At 35.1% G+C, this 20092-nt stretch overlaps 2 protein-coding genes across 2 annotated transcripts in view; both read left to right on the top strand.

Annotated features, from left to right (window-relative positions):
* Positions 1 to 13130, top strand: part of grm2a (glutamate receptor, metabotropic 2a) — a 34315-nt gene extending 21185 nt beyond the window's left edge. Inside the window, exons 2-5 of the mRNA XM_048200939.1 lie at positions 1365 to 2262; positions 3618 to 4681; positions 9638 to 9815; positions 11090 to 13130. Of these exons, the coding sequence (XP_048056896.1) occupies positions 1365 to 2262; positions 3618 to 4681; positions 9638 to 9815; positions 11090 to 11163 (2214 nt within the window). The 3' untranslated portion in view covers positions 11164 to 13130. The remainder of the gene's footprint in view (positions 1 to 1364; positions 2263 to 3617; positions 4682 to 9637; positions 9816 to 11089) is intronic.
* On the top strand, positions 12998 to 19552 carry parp3 (poly (ADP-ribose) polymerase family, member 3). The gene is given in 12 exon segments (XM_048199540.1): positions 12998 to 13130; positions 14145 to 14336; positions 15136 to 15261; positions 15372 to 15551; positions 15656 to 15800; positions 16338 to 16558; positions 16796 to 16951; positions 17486 to 17566; positions 17844 to 17988; positions 17991 to 18020; positions 18227 to 18370; positions 18480 to 19552. Coding segments are annotated over 11 exon segments (1587 nt in total). The 5' UTR covers positions 12998 to 13130; positions 14145 to 14156; the 3' UTR covers positions 18659 to 19552.
* The last annotated feature ends 540 nt before the right edge of the window (positions 19553 to 20092 follow it).

The raw sequence follows: 20092 nt of genomic DNA, 5'->3' as shown, positions 1-20092 counted from the left end.
GTAAAATTAAATAGTCAAAGTCTACTGTATGTGCTGGTTGAGCCTCATCACCAGCTGCAATCATTTCCTCATCTAATAAATCAAACACCTGCGATCAGCAACTACCTGCTAATGCATTCACATTCACGTAAAGTAGCCTTTTTGACAAGTTTTGGGGGAGTGAAGGCAAAACGCACAAGATATAGTACCTTCAATGCACTTCGATGGCAATATTGCTTCTTTATATCAGAAACAAACTGCTGCAGAAAAAGTTAGGTGCCATGAAAAATGTAATGTGTAATTGCATTACTCATCACAAATGTAGTGGATTAAAACGTACATTTACTTGCTCAAAAATGTAGTCAAGTAGAGAGTAAAAGTTGCCAATATCTTTGATACTCAGTACAACTACAAAGTAGCCAAAAAGATACTTAAGTACAGGAACTAATTACAATTACATACCTCTGGGATGACGATGCTGCACACATGTCAGATATAGAGAAGGCAAGTTTCCTGGGGTCATTTCCTTTGGACTGATATTATTTCATTATGAAAATGGAAATGTGAAGTGTTGCCATTAGGGTTCTCAGAGATGAAAAAAGTGAGAAGGGTGAGACTAACAGTCACTGCAGTATGCTAAGCATCTGGTGATAACAGCCATAATTTGTGTTATCAGAGGAATTCTCATGCTTAGACCTAAGTGGCAGACTAACTACAGCTTCTTGTTTTTTTCTTTTGACTGGTTAAACTGGTGTTAAAAATGGCTTCACACGGTTTGGGTTTTGCATGTGCTTATTTTATTTTAGTGTTGAGGTTTTTTAAACTCTGAATAACATTAATTTGAATAAGAGTCTGTCCTGCAATCACATTAATCGTAAGAACAATAAAGTATTATATTATGAATGTGTGTATACAATACTGTTCAAAGTTTGTGGTAAGTACAATTTTTAAAATGTTTTTGAAAGCAGCCTCATATGCATTTTTTGATCAAAAAAAAAAACAAAACAAAAAAAACGTATTGTGAAATATTATTACAATTTAATATAACTGTTTTATATTCAAATATATTTTAAAATGTATTTTATGCTTGTTATGGAAAAGATTCATTACTCCAGTCTTCAGAATCACATGGTCCTTCAGAAATCATTCTAATATGCTGAAGAAGCATTTCTGTTGAAACCATGATACACTTTTTCAGGATTCTTTGATGAATAGACAGTTCAAAAGAACAGCATTTATTTGAAATATAAATCTTTTGTAACTTTGGGCACTGGGCTGAAAATGAAAACCCCACAGGGTTGTAGGGTCTAAGTAAACATAATTTTGATCACGCCGTTTATGAGAATTATACTGACAGCCAGCACTCGTGAATCACAGTGAAATAGTGTGACCGTTTACACACTTCAGCAGTTTTTCATCACAGTTTTTCATTTGTCCTTTTGCAGGTGGCCAATCTCCTGCGTCTTTTCCAGATTCCTCAGATCAGTTATGCCTCCACCAGTGCGAAACTGAGTGACAAATCCCGTTACGATTACTTTGCCCGGACTGTACCCCCTGATTCCTACCAAGCCAAAGCTATCGCTGAGATCCTCCGCTATTTCAACTGGACTTACGTCTCCACTGTTGCCTCAGAGGGCGATTACGGCGAGACGGGTATCGATGCCTTTCAGCAAGAGGCCCGCGCCTTGCAAATCTGCATCGCTACGTCCGCCAAGGTCAGTCGTTCCATGGACCGCTACAGTTATGATGGAGTAATCAGATCTCTGTTGCAGAAGTCCAATGCTAAAGTAGTAATCCTCTTCACCAGAAGTGAAGATGCAAGAGAGCTCTTGGTTGCAGCAAAGCGCATGAACGTTTCCTTCATCTGGGTGGCCAGCGATGGCTGGGGGGCGCAAGAGAGTGTGGTGAGAGGGAGCGAGACTGTAGCGGATGGAGCTTTTACCATTGAGCTCGCGTCCTACCCGATCCCTGAATTCGCAGCGTACTTCACAAACCTCAATCCTTACAACAACACACGTAACCCCTGGTTCAGGGAGTTCTGGGAAAATCGCTTTCAGTGCACCCTGCACGACATTAATTGTGGGAAACATTCTCTCCGGGATGGCAAATTCGAGCAGGAGTCCAAGATCATGTTTGTGGTCAATGCTGTCTACGCTATGGCCCATGCCCTTCACAACATGAGACAAGCACTGTGCTCAAATACCACCAAACTCTGCAGTGCCATGAAACCAGTGAATGGAAAAAAGCTGTACAAGGACTACATCCTGAAGGCAAATTTTGACTGTAAGTGTTTTTGTTTCTTTGTTTATGTTCACTTTATAATTAGGAGTAGTTGACTCAAAAATGAAATTCTGTAATAATGTACTCACCTTGTCATTCGAATTCAATAGGATTTTTTGGTTACACTTTATTTTAATGTGTCCCTATTAGTGTGTAATTATACATATAAGTACTGAGTAATATAAATTAAGTACATGTACTTAATTCAGGGTTAGGGTAAGATTAGGTTTTGGTTTAGGGTTAGTTGCATGTAATTATGCATAATTTATGGTTATTACTATAGTAAATACATGTAACGTGTGTAACAAGGACACATTAAAATAAAGTGTTACCGATTTTTTTTTTTTCTTCTATGAAAACAAAAGTTGGCTCATGCAGGAAAATGTTCACACTGTTCATTTTCAAAAGAAGAAAGGACTAAAAAGCACCGTAAAACTATAATAAAGGTGGTCTATGAGTTGTCCTATAAATCCTATATATTCAAAGTCATCTTAAATCTAAATTAACAGTTCTCTTCTCATAAGGCAATACCTGTAATAGATAGATAGATAGATAGATATTTCCCACTATTCCAACATCATCTTAAGTTGATTTTGTTATATTTGCAGTTTTCAAAAGTCTTGAATCCAGGGGTTCCAGCTCTATTGTTCACAATAGGGCACATAAAGATTAAAGTTAAAATTTGCTCTCAAAACAAACACTTTTTTAATCAGTATATCTTAATAAATGTATGTCTCTTCTTTGTTTAGTGGAAGCAATCAATTTGAAAGATAAATGGATCTAGGAAGTTTCCCCAGGGGAAAACTGCTGCTGTAAAATAGATTACACTAATGCATGAATCCAACATATGACCTGTGTACAGTCTAAGTGTTTTATTACATGCATTAGCCTCATTAGCCCCATGCTAACTTCTAAATGATTTAAACAAGTACGAGCAGGGATGTATATTAAATGTCTGTGCCGAGTGGTCAATTGCTTGTATTAGGGAACTGGCAGTCTGTCAGGTTCCTATAGCTATTCTTTATATATTTCTAAATCTTTTGCCATCTGATTGTTTTTTATGATGTTCTTCTAAGAATGACAAATAACATCATAGAAACCAGGCAATATATCAACCTCCTGACTTCCATTATGTAAATATGCCGTTCGCACCTGAGTCCAATGCATCTACAAACCTAATGAGAAATAGTCAGGGCAGGACGCTGAAGACAGTAGGGTGGACTTACATAAGAACGTCTTTCTGGGTTGGACATTTTTCTTCTTACAAAGAAATGCGCTTTGCTGCTGTAAAATATCTATTTATCTGTTGCCAAGTATGTAAATAAATTATGTTTATCATTTGCCCTTTGTGTCCACAGCTCCATTTCGCCCAGCTGATACAGAAAACAATGTTCACTTTGATGCTAATGGAGACAGTCTGGGCCGCTACAACATCTTCCATTATCACAGAGAGAATGATGAGTACGTCTATAGGAAAGTGGGGTATTGGGCTCGGGATTTAACTCTGAACACAAGCTTGATTCCTTGGGAAAGCCAAGTGGTGCCCACGTCCCAGTGTAGCGACCCATGTAGAAAAAACGAAATAAAGAGCATGCAGCCTGGTGACGTTTGCTGTTGGATTTGCATTCCCTGCCAGCCCTACCAGTACCTCCTTGACGAATTCACCTGTGCGGATTGTAGCTTTGGACAGTGGCCTCTGGACAATCTCACAGGCTGCTACAACTTACCCGAGGAGTACATTCACTGGGAGGACGCTTGGGCTATTGGGCCGGTCACCATCTCTTGCCTTGGCATGCTCTGCACACTCTTTGTCATTGGCCTCTTCTTGAAGAACAATGAGACACCAGTGGTGAAAGCAAGCGGACGTGAACTTTCCTATATTCTTCTGCTCGGTGTCCTCCTTTGCTATTGCATGACCTTCATCTATATCAGCAAACCCTCTGCCGTAGTATGCACGTTACGGCGGCTCGGCCTGGGCACTTCCTTTGCCGTTTGCTACTCTGCGTTGCTGACCAAGACCAATCGCATCGCTCGGATTTTCAACGGCGTTAAAGATGGAGCTCAAAGGCCGAGGTTCATCAGTCCAGCTTCACAGGTGGCCATCTGTGCTGCTCTTATTTCCTGTCAGCTCCTGGTTGTTGTGGTCTGGCTTCTGGTTGAGGCTCCAGGGGTGAGAAAGGAGGTCAGTCCTGAAAGAAGAGACGTGGTGACATTGAAGTGCAACAGCAAGGACTCTAGCATGCTGATGTCTTTGACCTACAACTGTGTCCTCATCATCCTCTGTACATTTTACGCCTTTAAGACTCGAAAGTGCCCAGAGAACTTCAATGAAGCCAAGTTCATCGGCTTCACCATGTACACCACGTGCATAATCTGGCTGGCTTTCCAGCCGATCTTCTATGTTACTGCCAGTGACTATAGGGTAAGTAAATATGAACAGCACAATGCATGGTTACTCGTGGCAATACATATCAATGCTTCACTAACGACATTTAATAGCTTGTCAGCTTCTTTCTATGGAAATAATAGCCTCTAAATAAGATTTACGTTTAGAGTAAAATTGAAATGTCTTTTGCAACCCATTTTACTTCCATAATGTGCCGTATTTCTGAGAGCAACAGGATATTCAGCAGGATAAAAATGTGTAAAAGTTGAATGAATTTCATTCATTCACTGGATTGTGAAAAGTATAGAACAGAATGGAGCCAGGTGGTTTGGAGGAGAAGTGTTGAATACAGAGAGGGATTTGTGGCATCAGGCCAAAACAGAAAGTCATTTCAGAGGTAGAGTCTATATATATATATACATTTATACATAAATGTCAAGTCATTTATAAGGTTACAAAAAAAATCTATTTTAAAATAAACACTTTTCTGTTGAACTTGCTACATTCTAAACAAATAATGTGTTGGTTCAAAAAATTAAAGCAAAAGTTTGCATCAATCTTTCTGAGTTACGACGACTTTCAATTAAATTAAATTCAACCAACAAACTACATTGAGTTAGAGGAGCTTAATCCTTAAAATTTAAAACTTAAAATCCACAGCTCATATATCACATGCTTAATGTAAATGTAAATGCTATTTAGCATGCCAATTTAATGAACAAGTAAGATACACGTATTACTTGTCTCTGCCATTAGCACAGTCATTGATTATTGAATCAATATAGTGTTCATCTTCATGTGGTCTGCTCTTCAGGATAATGGTAAAAAACTTCAACATTACAGAAACTCTTTTAAATGTCAAATATAACAGCAGTAAACATCTAAAAAAATAAAAAATAACACTTCATTTCAACATTTATTCTCCTTATCCAGTCCTTTGCAAAGCATGCTGGAAACTAGAAATCCACTACCCAAAAGTTATCAAAACAATTTTATTAAATCACTACAAGTACAACTACACACAATATTAAGTTACTGTAATGATCAACATTATTATGTCAACAGAACTCAACAAAATAATGTTTGCAACTTAAAACCTTAAATTAAACCAACAAATTGGAACTTGCAAACATTAATTTATTTCACTTGTGGTAACAGGTCCCCTGAATTACATTTTAGATTGTATTCGTCAAAATTATATCATGGTTTCCACAAAAATATTAAGCAGAACAACAGCATTTTCAACAGCAATCCGAACTTCTTAACGATCTTTTGAATGTGTATGTATATATTTAAGTAAAGCCTCAGATGAACTGTGCACAATAAGACCAGGAGCAAAAACAAATGAATGAATGAATGAATGAATGAATGAATGAATGAATGAATGAATGAATGAATGAATGAATGAATGAATGAATAATTTAGATTTTTTTTTTTTTTAGTTAACTTCAAATTATGCAAAACCATTTAGATTTAATCTGCATGTGAGGACCACAATATCATTTAACAGTTTCTCGGAACATATCTTTAAATGTCATTTATGCTCAACATAGATTTGAGATTTGGCAATATGCTATGTTCTCCGGCAGTATTGTTAATGAATGCTTTGCTTGAGTGTTCTGTATAACAATGTGATTTCTTTGAGAAGTAAATTTTGTGCCCGGGGGATATTACCAGCTCTCCTCTGGGAATAGATATCAGACGGGCTGTTTCAAATCACACTGCACACACAATGACAGCATGGAATATTTTTCATCATTTAGATAATGAGCTTCTCTTATAACCCTTAATCACTTTCTGACACTGACTTTATCCTTTATTTTTAGCATATATACAATTTTCCTGAGAGCGTGAGTCTGGGAGTTTGCCTGATTGATTTTTTTTGTTACCTTACCTGCCAATTCAGATGGCAGATAGAAAAATCTCTTTGATCACCTGTCTTTTGCACTGATGAAAGGAGAAGCTCACATTTCATGTGGCACAAAAGCTGTTCAGTGTAGAACAAAGAAACTGGGGATATTTCTTCCCGGTAAATGACTAGCCTATGAAAACATGCTATTCACTTGGTCTGAGTATCCTTCAGTCAAGTACCTCGGGACAGACACCATTAAATAAACACTCTTATATTTCACAACATGAAGCACACTTTTTTTAGTTTTAACATTTTGATGCATGCAATATTAATTTGAAAGAATTATTTTCAAAAACAAGAATATAATCATTTCCAAACATTTTAATGCTGATTTATTATTATTATTATTATTATTTATCACCCATGGTGGTTTGGAAGTAACATCACACCCTGATTGGTTAAAACTCCACTGTTGTGAATCAAAGCATTTGAATGAGAATATAATATTTCCAATATTTTTAATGCTGATTTATTATTATTATTATTATTTATTTCATTTATTTGTTTTTTAAAATTTAGTTATTTACTTATTTTTTTCACCCATAGTGGTTTGGAATTAACATTACACCCTGACTGGTCAAAATTCAACTGTTGGGAATCAAAGAGTTACAGTGCAACACAAACTTACTTGCCATATATAATTTTTATACTGTATATGTGCATCCAAAATAGTCTAACTGCCCAGTACTGGTGCATACAGCCAACACTGCTGGTAAAACGGCCACTTTACATGGTATTTGAATGCTTCAGTGAGCAAAAAAAAAGAGGACGTGATCCAGAGATGTTATAGCTTTAGGGGGCTTCTGTAAGGGTCGGTTCTACATCATCCATTCAAGACTAGACGAAAGAATTCAGAAAAAAAGGAGTCAAAAAGGTCTCAGGAGAGAGAAGGGAATCTCCTTGAGTTCTGATTGGACAGGATGTCATTCTCTGTTCAGGGCTTCTGCGTTTTATATATATGTGCGTGTGTGAGGTGATGTGTTAGAACATGGGATGATGATTCCCAGCTGGGGCCTGTGCTCAGAAAGCAAGGTGTGCCTTAGAGACCGCGACCTCGCCACACTCCCACACACACTCACAAGAAATGCTGCAGCCTCATTCATCCCGCAGATTTCATTTTAGCACATGCTGCTTGTAAAATTTATATGATATTATTTGATCTTCAGAATCAGACTTAAATCACAAATGCGGAACTAAAATAAAATAGTGGCCTCCAAAAATTTGAGACAATACTAGGAAATGTTGAATTCAAAATCCTGAAAATGAACTACAGAGTAAATTGGTTGACAGTGACAACTTTCAATTTTTGTAATTTTTTTTAAAATAATTTTATTCAGCAAGGGCGCATTAAATTGATAAAAAGATAATATATTTATAACGAGAAATGCTGTTCTTTTCAACTTTCTATTTATCAAAGATTCCTGAATTTAAAATGTATCACAGAAAAATATAAAGCATCAACACTGATAATCAGTATTGGGGAAAGTTAATTTTAAAAGTAATGCATTACAATTCTGCGTTACTCCCTAAAAAAGTAAATAATTGCATAAGTAATGTGTTACTTTTGCGTTACTTTTTCTCTTCTGTGAAACCCCCATGTGATCACATCTGAAGAATAACCATTATGTTTACACAGCTTATACAGGAGATGAGAGGTGTCAGTCAATAAATAGGAAAACATTTGAAAAAGTAACTGATATTTTGTTGTAAATTTAAAAGTAATGCATTACTTTACTAGTTACTTGAAAAAAGTAATCTGATTACATTACCCAATGTTTCTTCAGCAGCAAATCAGCATATTACAATGATTTCTAAAGGATCATGTGATACTGAAGATGGAGTAACAATGCTGAAAATTCATCTTTGTCATCAAAGGAATAAATTACATTTTAAAAATATATTCACATAGAGAACAGTTATTGTACATTGTAATAATATTTCACAATATTACTGTTTTTACTGTATTTACTGTAAGCCTTGGTGAACAGCAGACACTTGAGAAAACATTACAAAAACTAACCCCAAACTTTTGAACGGTAATGTATATACGGAAACTACGGAATACAGTGATTGGTCAAAATAAATTTCCATTTACCATTGGGTTCTCATCTGCAGGTTTGTTTACTTAGCTGAGTCATTCCAGTTTTTCACTCTTGAGATATTGTTAAAGAATAATGATGATCAATTATGGAGGAAACACAGACTACAACATAATGTCTCATTCAGTGTGATATTCTATATGAAAAGTGCATGTTTGTGGAGACAAGAGAAAGGCTTGCTGGGAAAGAATATAAGACCTTTCCAAGCACAGCTCTCCTCTGAATGATGCATTATTTAAAGCATTTTGGTTTATTCTGATGCATTGCCTCTCTCACAGAAACACTTATAATTCTGTTGTACTGAAGAAAGAATGAGTTACTTTGTTCATTTGGCATTGAGAAATAAACAAAAAACTATATTATTTAACAAGGTCATATTAACGTTTCTCCAGTGCGTGACCCTGAGAGGGCTGTTAGCTTTTAAAGTTTTGTGATCCAGTTCAGATCGAAACAAGCTGCAGTTAGCTGTTTAGGGTTAGAATAAAAAAGGAAATGAAAATTCTCCTGTTGCCCAAACTGAAAGAGCATAGCAATGCTAAGGCCGTGGATTTGAAACCCAGGGAGCGCACACACTGATAAAAATGTATAGCTTGAATGCACTTCGATTTGGATAAAAGTATCTGCCAAATTAAATGTACAATGATACAAAGCAAACATCTCAGCCAAAACAGTGAAAATCTTAGAAACAGTTCCTGTTGATTCACCCCCTCTCTCATCAAAATGTTATTTGGCGATGCATGTCTCTAATACCAGTATTAGTATGCATGAGATTGCTTATACACGGCACACGCACCTGCTTTGCACATGGATTCATCCTCTTAAGATACATCTTTAGCCGCATAGGCTTTGGCAACACTTTGGAATTGAGTTCAATGGAAAAATAAATTAAATCCCATGTTAACATCCCTGTTGAATATGAATAAGCCAGTCGGGTGGTATCACAGTGTAAATTTAATCGCTTTTTTGTGTCTACTCTCTCAGGTACAGACCACTACCATGTGCATCTCTGTGAGTCTGAGTGGTTCAGTGGTGCTGGGCTGCCTCTTCGCTCCCAAGATCCATATCATCCTCTTCCAGCCCCAGAAGAACGTCACCACGCTCAGAGTGGCCACCACCCGATTCAGTGTGACCACTGGCCCTGGCTCCAGCTTCTCTCAAGGTATCATTTATGATCTCTGTCTTCAATATATCAGCATCATCGTCAATATAATCAATCAACAACAGCTGTTTAATTCAAGCATATTGATTAACTTGTGTCTCCCATATTCAAAATATGGATTGGCATTGTCTGAACTGCCATTTAGAAGTGAAAAATATTGATTGAAATATACAGTACTGTATGATGGCGAAGTAATATTGGATCAGAAACATAAAGTATCATTGGCCCTGTGAGTGCAGATATTTGGCTTTATTGCATTACATTGATATTACTCTAGCACTGAAATATCCCTGAGCTTATAGGATAGAGTGCATATGTGAATCTCACAATAACATATTTCACCTCAAAATCAAGTGACAAATAAGTTATATTTAGTATTATGATGCAAATGTTTTGCATAAGGACACAGACAATTATTCTCACTACCGTATTGAAAAAATACTCATTCTCAGTAATATACTGTAAAAAATAATAAATATATATTTTAAATGGAAAGATACATCATGGTAGTATTTATGGTCCTGCCTTTAATCAGTGCTGTATTAAAAAATATACAGTGAATTTTGCTGTTTTACAGTAGTAAAAATATAAGGAGAATCAACACAGAAAAATTATGCTTATGAATAAGAAATATATAAAATTGGGAGTAAAAAGTGGTTAATTATGATGAAAATAGTGTCAAAATGCAAAACCAAAAATAAAAAATAAAATAAAAATTCTAAATATTATTTTATTCTGTTTATGCAACATGTTTTAATAATATATAATATAAAATGTTTTAATGAGATTCACCCAAAAATTACAATTTTGTCACCCTCGTGTTGTTCCAAACATGTAAGACTTTCTTTGATCTTCAGAACACAAATGAAGATCCTTTTAATGAAATCTGAAAGCTTTCTGTCCCTCCATTGACAGCCTGTGCAACTACCGCTTTCAATGCCCAGAAAGACATCATTAAAGTAATCCATGTGACTCCAGTGGTTTAACTTCAGTTTTATGAAGTTTATAAATAAGCACTAAATAATAAAGTGTAAATAAAGTGGTCAAACAAAACACTCACATTGCTTCATAAAATCGAGGTTAAACCACTGGAGTCACATGGATTACTTTTATGATGTCTTTACTACCTTTCTGGGGCTTGAAAGTGATAATTAATGACAGAAATTTCATTTTTGGGTGAACTAACCCTTTAAAAACATCTATTGAATGGCAATGGCGATACACTGTGATTTGCAACTTACAATATCTTTATATTATTAACAATGTCTTTACAGCCTCGGCCTCCAACATCGTGCCTACAGTATGTAATGGCAGAGAGGTAGTGGACTCAACGACATCTTCACTCTGAGAAACAGGATTCCTGTTTGTTTGCCAAATGCGGTATACAGATAAATCTTATCTTCACTAGTCATGAAATCAAGTGTTTGCTAATGTTGAGGAGGCTATTCGGAATAAAGAATGCCTGTAATGTTGTTCTCAACGTGCTGTGAGTACAATATCCCATTTTGTTTCTCTCTCTCTTTCTCTCTCTGACTAGTTAGATAATATCAGTGGGATGCCAGTTTAAACTCTGTATACCTGTTCTTTTTATGGAAACCATAATAAAGTATTGTTTGAGATATGGAGTTAAAATATAGTAAATCTGTTTAAAGTATTATATACAAGATGTTTTTAATGTAGATTTATGGTGATTCTGGTTTGTGCTTTCTTGTAATTTATGTAAATAAAATGTGTTTTATATGAATACAAGCTCTCCTGGTTGGTTATACTGTCTTGTACTATATAATATGTACAATGTTACAATGTACATTTAAGAAAATATCACTCTTCAGCTTTAAAGAATTAAATATTATGCAGTGTTCATGGTACAGCTTAAAAACTTGTACATTGTCTCCATCTAGAGGATGTAGGTGCTCATCACATCAAATTGAATGAGGCTTAACTAAAATGATCATTAATATGTATTTTTATGTTAAATGCTAATTTGTTGCACTGTCTAAAATAATGCCCTGAATGAGCCTTTTATAATACAGGTGATACAAATGCAATAAATTATGCCCCTAATTTCATTGTTGCATAAATTTATTTCATTAGCTACCATGTTAGAAGATAAACCAATAAGAAAAATAAAAAGACAAATATTGCAAATGCTGCTATTACTGCAACTGTAATGGACAAAGTATCGTATTTATATCCTTCATCCTTAATAATCACAATGTCCACACATACATGCAGGCTACCACAGTCTGACCCATGTTACAAAAACTGTGTAGGCTACACTGTGTTGCACACTCAATCACTGGTGATAAAATAACAAATGGGAAATTGTCCCTTCAACCTGATGCATTCATGTTTTGTGACGGTCACATCTGCATTTCTGCCTCATTGTTTTTATCATTTATAATAGTTTTATAATGTTTCTTTTGTAACACAAAAGTATTGTAACAACAATAATAATAATTTGACAAATTGAAATTGCAGGATGTCTCCATTTAAGATGCACCATAACCTGAAACTTATCAGAGAAATATAAGCAAATATCAGTTAAATAAAAACACTAGCAATAAGGAGGACAAAATTTTGAGGTTTACTGATGGATTGGTTGATTGAGTGAACATCATGAACATTTTCAGAACCAAATTGTGTGTTTTATGAATTATGAAATGTGTCAATTTTAAAAACATTACAATTTTGGTGACTTAATTTAAGACAACTGTCATTTAAAAGGGGGGAAAAAAGGATCATAAATGTAAATTTTCCTCAACACTGCCCAAATTAAACCACGTTCTCTGTGACTTTAACTATTTAATTATAACACTAAAAAAGATTAACAAAAAAAAAAGGTCAAATTTATGAATCTGTATGATGATCTGATGAATGTTACGTACATTGCTTTATTACCTCTGTTTTTTTTATTTATTTTTTTTAGTTTTTTAATGATTGCTTTCCTTCCACTACTTTATGCATTTGTCTTCCTTCATTATTTATATTATGATATCATCCATTGTTATATTGATAGGATTGATATTCTTGTTCATACTTGCAATTAAAAAATATATATATTTTATTTATTTAAAAAATAAAAAAAAAATAAAAAAAAAAAAAGATTACGAAAAAATGACAGAAAGATATATTAATACCATATTAGCTGATGGTTTACAGTATGTTTGTGTAAACTACAGTTACTGTGGTACAAAGGTCTGAGTAACTAGGGAGGGATGTGACGTAAACTTTTTGAAACACGGAAGTCAGGCTGCAGACAGTCCCGAAGTGTGAGAGTGAATCTGCAAACTTTCACTGCACCGTCAATAGCAGGTCAGTGTCATTTCATCTGCTTAATAATAAAATCTCGAATATTTTTTACGGGTCGTATTGCTTTGTAGACTATATGTTGCTACGCTGTAAGTGAAGTGACACTCGTTTTAGCCGCGAGCTTTGCGTTAACGCTATACTTCATGACTGGCCATATCTCACGCGATTCTGAACACTTGCAATTTCACATATAACATTTTATGTTTCTTTGTGAACACATTTGTCGTTTAGTAAATGTTTTCACTGTTGACTAGACACACCCCCGTGATTTCTATGAAGGCGTTTTTAATTAAGAGAAGCTCTGATAGGCTGCCAGGAAGATCTACGTCACTTACAGTAAACTCCAGCATGTCTGGACATGTTTCAGCAGGACTGTGACTGTGATGAATTATAGTTTATCATGTTTTGAAATTTTATATCATGCTATTTCCAAACTGGGGGTTTGAAAAATGTTGGTTAGAAATAAAAATGTATAAAGAAACATTTGGAATATTTTCTTAATAAATTGTCAGTTGTCCATGTTAGAAGTTCAAAAAAGTTCCCAAAGGTGAAATAATTTAAAATTCACCCTTATGTTTACTTAACTGTAATACTGTGATTAAAAAACTAAAATATTATTTCCTTTTTTAAAATGTATTTTTAATATATTAAAGGGATAGTTCACATAAAAATGAAAATTCTGTAATCATTTACTAAACCTCATGTTGTTCCAAACCTGTATGAGATCTGTATAGGAGAAAAAAGTACTATGGAAGTCAGTTGATACTGTCAGCTACAGTATGTGGTTATCAACATTCTTCAGAATATCTTCTTTGTGTTCAGCAAAAGAAAGAGACTCATACAGGTTTGGAATAACATAAGGGTGAGTAAATGATGACAGAATTTTAATTTTTGAGTGAACTATCCCATTAAGTATTGCATATTGTACTAGATCTTGCCTAACTGACTCCACATAACCTCTGATCAATTGTTTATTGAATGTTTTAATATATACAATATTTAAACATCATATCACAGAGAGAAAAAAGAATGGCACCTAAGAGAAGGGCAACATCAAGCACCAAAGCTGGAGGGAAGAAGGTAAAAGAGGAGCCTGAAGCTCCACCAAAGGACAAGTTCACCTCTGTCAAAGAGGCCCTGAAGGCAACAGCACCGCTGGTGAAAGGCACAAGGAACCCTGATAGCTTCTGTCATCTATCAAACGCTGAGGTGAGACCAAACAAGTGTTAAACAATGTTTAAACTAACATTAAAGGGTGAGTTTACCCAAAAATGACAATTCTGTCATCATTTACTCACCCTCATGTCATTCCAAACCCATAAGACTTTCGTTCACCCATAAGACCCATAAGCATTTTAGCTCAGTTTCCACTTCCACTTCGATGTTTCAAAAAGTTCATAAAGAGATCGTAAAACTAATCCATATGAATTGAGTGGTTTAGTCCGAATTTTCTGAAGAGACCCAATCGCTTTATATGATGAACAGATTGAATTTAGGCTTTTATTCACATGGTAAATGGAAGCTCAAGCATGTTCGCTTGACGTGTGAGAACCAGTAAGGTTTAATCTCATGTTACGTAGCATATTTGAGATTCCATAAGAACCAATGAGGTTTGTTCTCGCGCATTAAGCATGATCAATGTTTATATGTGAATAAAATCCTAAATTCAATCTGTTCAGCATATAAAGCAATCAAGTCTCTTCCAAAAATTTGGACTAAACCACTCTTTATGAACTTTTTGAAGCCTCAAAGTGGTAGTTACATAGCTGTCAACAGAAGAAGAGAAATTATTAAAAAATATCTTCATTTGTGTTCCGAAGATGAGCGAAAGTCTAATGGGTTTGGAACAACATGAGAGTGAGTAATTAATGACAAAATTTTCATTTTTGGGTGAACTCTCCCTTTAATGTCTTGGGTTCATTGCGAATTGTGTTTTCAGTTGTTGTAGAAATGCAAATTATTACTTGCCCTGATTCACCGAAAAAACTTGTGTGATCCAAACTAACAGGTTCACGAAGATTATGACTGTATGCTAAACCAAACTAACATTGGAAACAACAACAACAAATTCTATGTAATCCAAGTCTTAGTGTCTGGAGGGAAATACTATTGCTGGACAAGATGGGGCAGAGTTGTAAGTTACTTCATTTTTATGTCCATCAAATATGTCACAGTATGATTTGCGTAAATGCTCTTGTAGCTTCTAAAGGATGACTTAATTTTCCTGTCTTTCACTGTTTTCAGGGAGAGTCAGGCCAAAACAATTTAGCCGGTCCATCTACCGCTGATGCAGCCGTTAAGATTTTCGAAAAGAAATTCAAAGAGAAGACCAAGAATAATTGGAGCGATCGAGAAAACTTTGTCTCGCATTCTGGGAAGTACACATTGATAGAGGTAGATGGGGATCAGGATGCAGAAGTGAAGGTAATTTAGCCTGTTCATCAGTTTTTGCAGCAACAAGCCATGTCCTTGTTGTTGTCTAAAGATTAACACATTTGACAGTTTCTAATGTTTTGTGTTTCTTGCAGGTGGACACTGTAGACGGTGGAAATGTGAAGGTGAAAAGTGAACAACACGTTCTGCCTTGTACATTGGATGAGGCAACTCAAAGACTCATCCGATTCATCTTCAACAACGACATGTTCAAAGAAGCCATGTCCAGCATGAACCTGGGTTAGTTTATTGTGATATAAATTTGAATCATTTAAGTTCCCTATTATGCTATTTTAAAGGTCTCCGGTCTCTCTAAACCCCTCCTTTCTGAGAGCCTACTCTGCTCTGATTGGTCAGATGATTTTGATCTTTGAAACTTTGAAGACCTTTTACATTCACAAACAGCTGTATTACATACATGAAAGATCATATCTGGAAAAGCATAATAGGGGCACTTTAAATGCACCGTAAGTCCCAGTTCTTTTGTTTCGATAGCCATGTTACTGAGGTTCGTTTATAACTTGTATTTGGTAGCTGGGGAAAATGTTATATTTTAAAAAGTCAGTGAAATAGACTAGATCACTCAGGGATTCATTTCCCATTTTACATTCATTTCTGAAGGCCACAGGGGAGTTTGGCATTGTGACTGTAAACTGAATGTGGGACTTTTTACTTCCTATTTGAGCCATATCTACCATTTTTCTGAGCTCCATCTGTAACATTAAATAAGATCCATTTCTGTGAAGGAGTTTCATGTGTCATATATTTCTCTGTCAGATATTAAGAAGATGCCTTTGGGGAAACTCAGCAAGCAGCAGATAGCCAAAGGCTTTGAGGCTTTGGAGGAGATTGAAGCCGCAATAAAGAAGGGGGAACAGAACAAGTTAGAAGAACTCACCAACAAATTCTTCACCATTATTCCTCATAACTTTGGCCGCAACAGACCCCCTATCATCTCTGATGATTCTGTTCTTCAGAGCAAGAAGGAGATGCTTTTGGTGAGATACATAGCAGTTACTGTGTACTGAAAATGTTTCGGTTTCATGAAATATGGCTAGTTGTCACACTTTTTACTGTGAATATTTCTCAGAATAGGTTTGTTTGATAAAGTCAAATCATACATCTTGGCTAAAAAAAAACAAAACAAAAAAAACATTGATCTTGTGTGTTAGTTGAATGGCAAATCTCGATAAGAATGACCAAAATCCAAACTTTCTTTTGTGTGTATCTTGTAGGTTCTTGCAGACATCGAGGTTGCCCAGAGTCTTAAAGCTGAATCTGAGAAAGCCACAGAAGAAATGAAGGATATGGTGCCTCATCCAGTTGACCAAAATTACCAGTCTCTGAAATGCAAGCTAAGTTTGCTGGATAAGAAATCGAAGGAATATAAGGTTTCAATGCACATTAATATTTATAGTCCACACTGGAAATCAGGGATTCAAAATCTAATTTAAATCTGGTAAACAAACTTTTAAAATGAATAAATGATACAATGTTTATTATCAGCATAACACTGAAAAGTTGAATTAAAGAATTAACAGATTGTCAGAATGTCTTGCTTAAGAATATGACGTAGATATTAGAACAGCACGTATATTAGAATAGCAAAATTGAAAATATTTTATGTAAATATTGTACTGTAAAATTGTAAATATACATGTCAACTTTTTAACAATAGTTAAAAAAAATGCAAAATTTCCAGATTTAAATGAAAATTCCCAGATTTTCCCTGAAGGCATGAACATATTTTAAAAACACAATGAATGATGTTATATTATTTAACCTTTGTTATAGTCATTTAAGTCTATAAGTTATGAGTTGAATTATGGACATTTACTAAGTTTGAAATTGATGTATAGATAAGTGGTATAGATAAAGAAAAACTGCAGTATGCTCAGAAGTGCTTTCTCTTTTTTGTATTTAAGATAATTGAGAAGTACTTGAGTGCCACTGGACGCAAAGAGCTCACTTTAGTGGACGTCTGGGAAGTTGACAGAAATACAGAGGTGAATAGTATTGCATAATTTAAGTTTGAAGTTTCCACATAGTAAGCAGTAAACGATAAAAGTAAACAGTAAAATCTTAACAGTAAATGTACTCTGAATATTGTAAAATGTACTGTCATTTTGAACTCTTGTTAGGTTCACATTAGCTTCCTAACTTCATTTCAAACCAGCAGTGAGAACTCGGCCTCAGTGGGTGTTGAATTCTGTTCATTAGTGAGTCTTCTTATCCTAATTAAATCCTTTGTGTGTGCATTCGTGTGTGTATTTGCTTGTGTAGGCTGAGCGCTTCAGGGAAAATGATGCATTGGAGAACCGGAAGCTGCTTTGGCATGGAACAAACGTGGCAGTGGTTGCCGCCATTCTGAAGAGCGGCCTTCGTATTATGCCCCATTCAGGTGGACGTGTGGGCAGGGGAATATATTTTGCTCTGAAAACATAAAATCTGCGGGCTATGGTGAGAAACAGGACCTTCTTTGCATCAGTACAGACTTCAAATGAAAAAGAACAATAGAAACAAATAGAAAGTTTAATTAGATACAACATAGCAACATTTCCTTGCATTTCCAGTTTGCAAAAATTGGTAATGTGATAGACTTTACTCATAGGTACTTTTTTTTATCGCTAAAATGATTTTTCTTAACTTCTTTATTGTGTTTGCAGTGCATCCATCCAACAACATTGGCATCATGTTTCTAAATGAAGTTGCTTTGGGAAAAGAACACACCATCACACAGGATGATTGCAGCTTAAGGAAGGCTCCCGCTGGCTATGACAGCGTAGTTGCACGAGGAACCCAAGAACCAGGTTTCTCTAAATACAATCAAAAATCAATACTCATTTCTTTTTATTGACTTAACAGTATGTTAAGTTCTTGGCAATGTTTCAGTCTCTCTTATTTTTTTTTCTTCTTCAGATCCCTCGAAAGATGTCTTCATTGAGTTTGATGGTAAAAAGGTGGCGGTTCCTCAGGGAAAAGCCGTAACACAGCAGCAGTACAAAGGAAGTTCCTTCTACAACAGTGAGTATCTCATCTATAAGGAAAGCCAGTGTCGCATCCGATACCTCCTGGAGTTGAAGTTCAATTATTACTAGAGCTGATTTGAAAACGTGGAACTGTAGCTACATATATAGCTACTTATATATGCCACTCTTGCTATGTGATTTCACTCTCACATACTGTATAAAGCATTGAATGTTTGAGTTAATTAGTCAGAAAGTATTTAATTACTACACTATGTCTTTATCATGTACTGTAAACTTTGGTTGGTATAGCCTTACAGTATGTTTGCTCATTATGTCTTTTTTTTTTGAGTGAGGTTTGAATGTCTTCCTATCATTACTATTCTCTAATTGATATGTTATTCATATTAGAAACACCACTGCTGGTTTCTGTACTGTCATAAAAACTTAGCATATATGTTCACCTTTAAACATTTGAAAAATGTTGAATAAATGTGTGATTTCATTAAAAGAAGATAACATTTTCAAAAAGGGCCAAAATGAAGAGGGATAAAAGATTGTGATTTTTTATTTTTATTTTTTTTTTTTTGAGAAAGCTTGTTTGGATTATTTTTATTTTTATTTATTTTTTGTTAATTAAATACTCTTATTTTACACAGAATAAGAGTATTTTATAAAAAAAAAAAAATCTTAAATATGATTGAAGCCTTATTAAATTCTTTGAGAATATTTGCACTAATTTGCACAAATTCAAGCAAGCTGCTCATATATTGCTGATAATCATGGCTTCTAAAGGAAGTCTAATGCTATTACAGCCCTTTATACTTTTGTTTGGTTAGATGTTTGTTTTACCAAGCATTTATTTGAAGTTGTTTACACAATCATATTGTACTACAAAGGCTATAGATATTATTACATATATTTTTCTCTTTTATGTTGTAAGCTTTGAAGTAAAGTTCTGTTGTACATGTTAATGTAACTGCTTAGTACTGAAAAAACTGAAGATAATAAATAATTATAATTATATACTTGTGGTGTTGTGTTCTCCTCATAACCAGTAGATGTCACTTTTCAAAGCACAAAGGTTTTATTAAACATCACATTAGATCATTAGAATGCACTGTATGCAATCTGTGAAATTGTTCACAAAGGTTAGATTTTCATGATAGAAATTAATCCTTTGCTAGACTTTGTGCAGTTATAATCAATATGTTGTTCTGAGATGAAGTGGACAGCAGTATGACAGTCTTTGCCCACATTCTTTAAACCACACATGCCTATTTGCAAAAACTGCAAAATATCATGAACAAATTTATATATTTTTGAAAACTATATATAGGGGTTGGACAATGAAACTAAAACACCGGGATTTAGACCACAATAATGTATTAGTATAGTGTAGGGCCTCCTTTACCGGCCAATACAGCATCAATTCATCTTGGGAATGACAGACACAAGTCCTGAAGACAAAATCCCAGAGGGATTTTGAGCCATTCCTCTTCCAGAACAGTGGCCAGATCACTATGTGACTCTGGTGAAGGAAAACGTTTTCTCACTTGCTCCTCC

Source organism: Megalobrama amblycephala, linkage group LG8 (genome assembly GCF_018812025.1).
Source record: "Megalobrama amblycephala isolate DHTTF-2021 linkage group LG8, ASM1881202v1, whole genome shotgun sequence".
Taxonomy (NCBI): Eukaryota; Metazoa; Chordata; class Actinopteri; order Cypriniformes; family Xenocyprididae; genus Megalobrama; species Megalobrama amblycephala.
Note: the sequence above shows the minus strand (reverse complement) of the source record. Positions and strands in the feature narration are given on the sequence as shown.